Here is a 2500-nt window from a genome sequence, read left to right on the forward strand (position 1 = left end):
GATAATGAAAGGATTGAAATTTAGTTTTCTAAGACGTCAGAAAAGTTTAAATCAAATGACTTTTATTGATCAAACCTTTATCGTAGAATATGAAAATTGCCATTCATACCGAAGACAAAAAAAAAAAAAAAAAAAAAAAAAAAAAAAAAAAAAAAAAAAAAAAAAAAAAAAAAAAATAAACAGAATAAGAAAAGCAATACAAAGAGAAACAATGATAATAATAAGCTTCCCCCAAAAGGAAAACAAAAAAAATCTCCATCACGTTTCAAAGAAATTAATTCCCGAGCATTACAATCACACCAAATAACCTTCCATTGAGAGTGTTATATAGTTCATGAGAGACGGGGAGGAGGTGGCAGAAATGTTGCAAGGATGTTGCAAGAAAAAAAACAAAAAAACGGAGATAGTGAAAAGGAAGGATAAATAATCCTCGGAACTGGAGGATATATAAACGAAAATGGGAGACAGAAGGAATGAGAGGAAGATTAAGACTTACTCTCATTTACTTCCCGCGAGACTGAGAGGTACGAAGGGAAAGCGAGAGGGAGGAAGTCTGCGGGAAAGATATTGTCTTATTTAGAACCCATTTTTTTTTATTTGCTTTGTATAATGTGTATCTTTTGTCTCTCTCTCTCTCGCTGTTGAACTGTTTTTTTCTTTCTCTCTTTGTCTCCTGCTCTGTAGGTGAGTGTTTCCTTCCCTTTCTTTACCCTACCTCCTTTATATATTTTTTTCTCTTTGTATCTGTCTCTGTCCTGGGTTATGTTCTGGTCTATGTTCTACTTTCACTGTCTTGTCTCTGTCTTTGTCTTGTCTCTGTCTCAGTCACTTGTCTATTCTCTGTCTACTGTCTCTGTCTCAGTCTCTGTCTTCTGCCCTCTGTTGTTCATGTCTGTTCTGTCAAGTTCTGTCAGTCTCTGTCTTTTCTTGTCTGTTCTGTCTGTTTTGTTGTCATCTGCTCTTCTCTCTTATCTTCTTCTCACAAAACTCTCAATCATCTCTCTCACTCTCTCTCTCCCATCACACTCTCTCATTTCTTTTCTATATCTCTCCCCCACTTACCATCTCCAAAATCCTCCCCTTCCTCTTTCCTTATCTCGTCTTTTTCTCCCCTACTTCTCCCCCTCTTCTCCTTCCCTTACTTCCTCCCCTCTCTTCATACTCTCCTTCATCAACCTTCCTACTCCACAATCGCATCAGACTATTTTCGACAATCTTCTTCCTTCTGCGGTGGGGGGGGGGGGGGGTGGAGGCAGAGCGGGGAACCGGAGGAGGAAGAGGATAGACGGAGGGGGGAAGGGAGGAAGGAGGCGGAGGGTAATGGAGGGAGAGGAAAGGAAAAGAAGGGAGCTGGGTAGGTAGTGAAGTGAGGGAGGGAGGGAGATGGAAGGATGAGGGAGGGAAGGATGTGGATGGAGGGTCGGAGGGTAGTGAAGTAGGAAGGGAGGGAGGATGAGGAGGGGGAGGGGGAGGGAGGAAAGGAGGGAGGGAGGGAGAGGAAGAAAGAGGAGGATTAAAAGAAGGAGGAGGAGGAGGAGGAGGGAGGGGGGGAGGCTGAGTAAATGGAGGAAGAGGTGATGAAGAAGAAGCGTGAGTGAAGTGAGAAATGTGAATTAAGAGGAGAATAGGAAGAAAATGAGGATGATGATGAAGAGAAGTAAGAAGAAAAGGAAGAGGAGGAAGAGGAGGAGGAGGAAGAAGAGGAAGAAGATAGTGATAATGATGAGGAAAATGAGGAGGAGGAGGAGGAAGAAGAGGAAGAAGATAGTGATAATGATGAGGAAAATTGAGGAGGAGGAGGAGGAGAAGGAAAGGAGAATGAAGAGGAGGTTGAAGATGATGAGGAATTTGATGACGATAATGAGAGAAAGGAGGAGGAAAGAAGAAAGGGGATGGTGATGATGAAGAAGATGAAAACATTAATGCTAGTGATGACCATGCTGAAGATATGAGAATTAAAACACAATAACAAGGCCAAGGGTGCTATTGAGGCAATACAGACAGTTGGAAAGTGGGGACGTAGATTCTGTTGTGAATCTACACCACCTACCAGGGGCAAGAAGTGAGAGGTGAGTCCGGAGCTAAAGCATACTAAACCGAGATATTTTGAGCACTAGAGATGTAGAGTAGTTCTAAGCCGTGCTAGTCTAAGACAGTTGAGGAATATTAAGTGCAGCTGATTTGGGGAAACGATCAGGACATAAACAAAGAGAGGAAGGTAATAATGCGCCGAAGGAAAAGAAATAGAAAGAAAGCAAAAGAATTTGAATCGTGTATTGGATATAATTGGTATTTTTAATTAATACGGGCAAATGTTCTTTCTTACTTCAATCACAATATTATGGGGAAGGCCACTTTCATTTAGGTGAAAAGTAAGAATTATAGGACATTAGTACAGGGACCACGCAAAAAAAAAGTACAAGATTCGGACTCTGATATTCGCAGGAAAAAAGTTATGAAGGGAAATTAGGAGACCGGCTTAGTGTTTATGACAGATAAT

The 2500-nt window shown here is 41.3% G+C and overlaps 1 protein-coding gene across 1 annotated transcript in view; it reads left to right on the forward strand.

Moving 5' to 3' along the window:
• The window catches only part of LOC125033310, a 45852-nt gene that overhangs the window by 4513 nt on the left and 38839 nt on the right, over positions 1-2500 (forward strand). The window contains exon 3 of the mRNA XM_047624693.1: positions 1974-2062. Coding sequence (XP_047480649.1) covers positions 1974-2062 — 89 coding nt within the window. The remainder of the gene's footprint in view (positions 1-1973; positions 2063-2500) is intronic.

The sequence above is a fragment of the Penaeus chinensis genome, chromosome 16 (assembly GCF_019202785.1).
Source record: "Penaeus chinensis breed Huanghai No. 1 chromosome 16, ASM1920278v2, whole genome shotgun sequence".
Classification (NCBI taxonomy): Eukaryota; Metazoa; Arthropoda; class Malacostraca; order Decapoda; family Penaeidae; genus Penaeus; species Penaeus chinensis.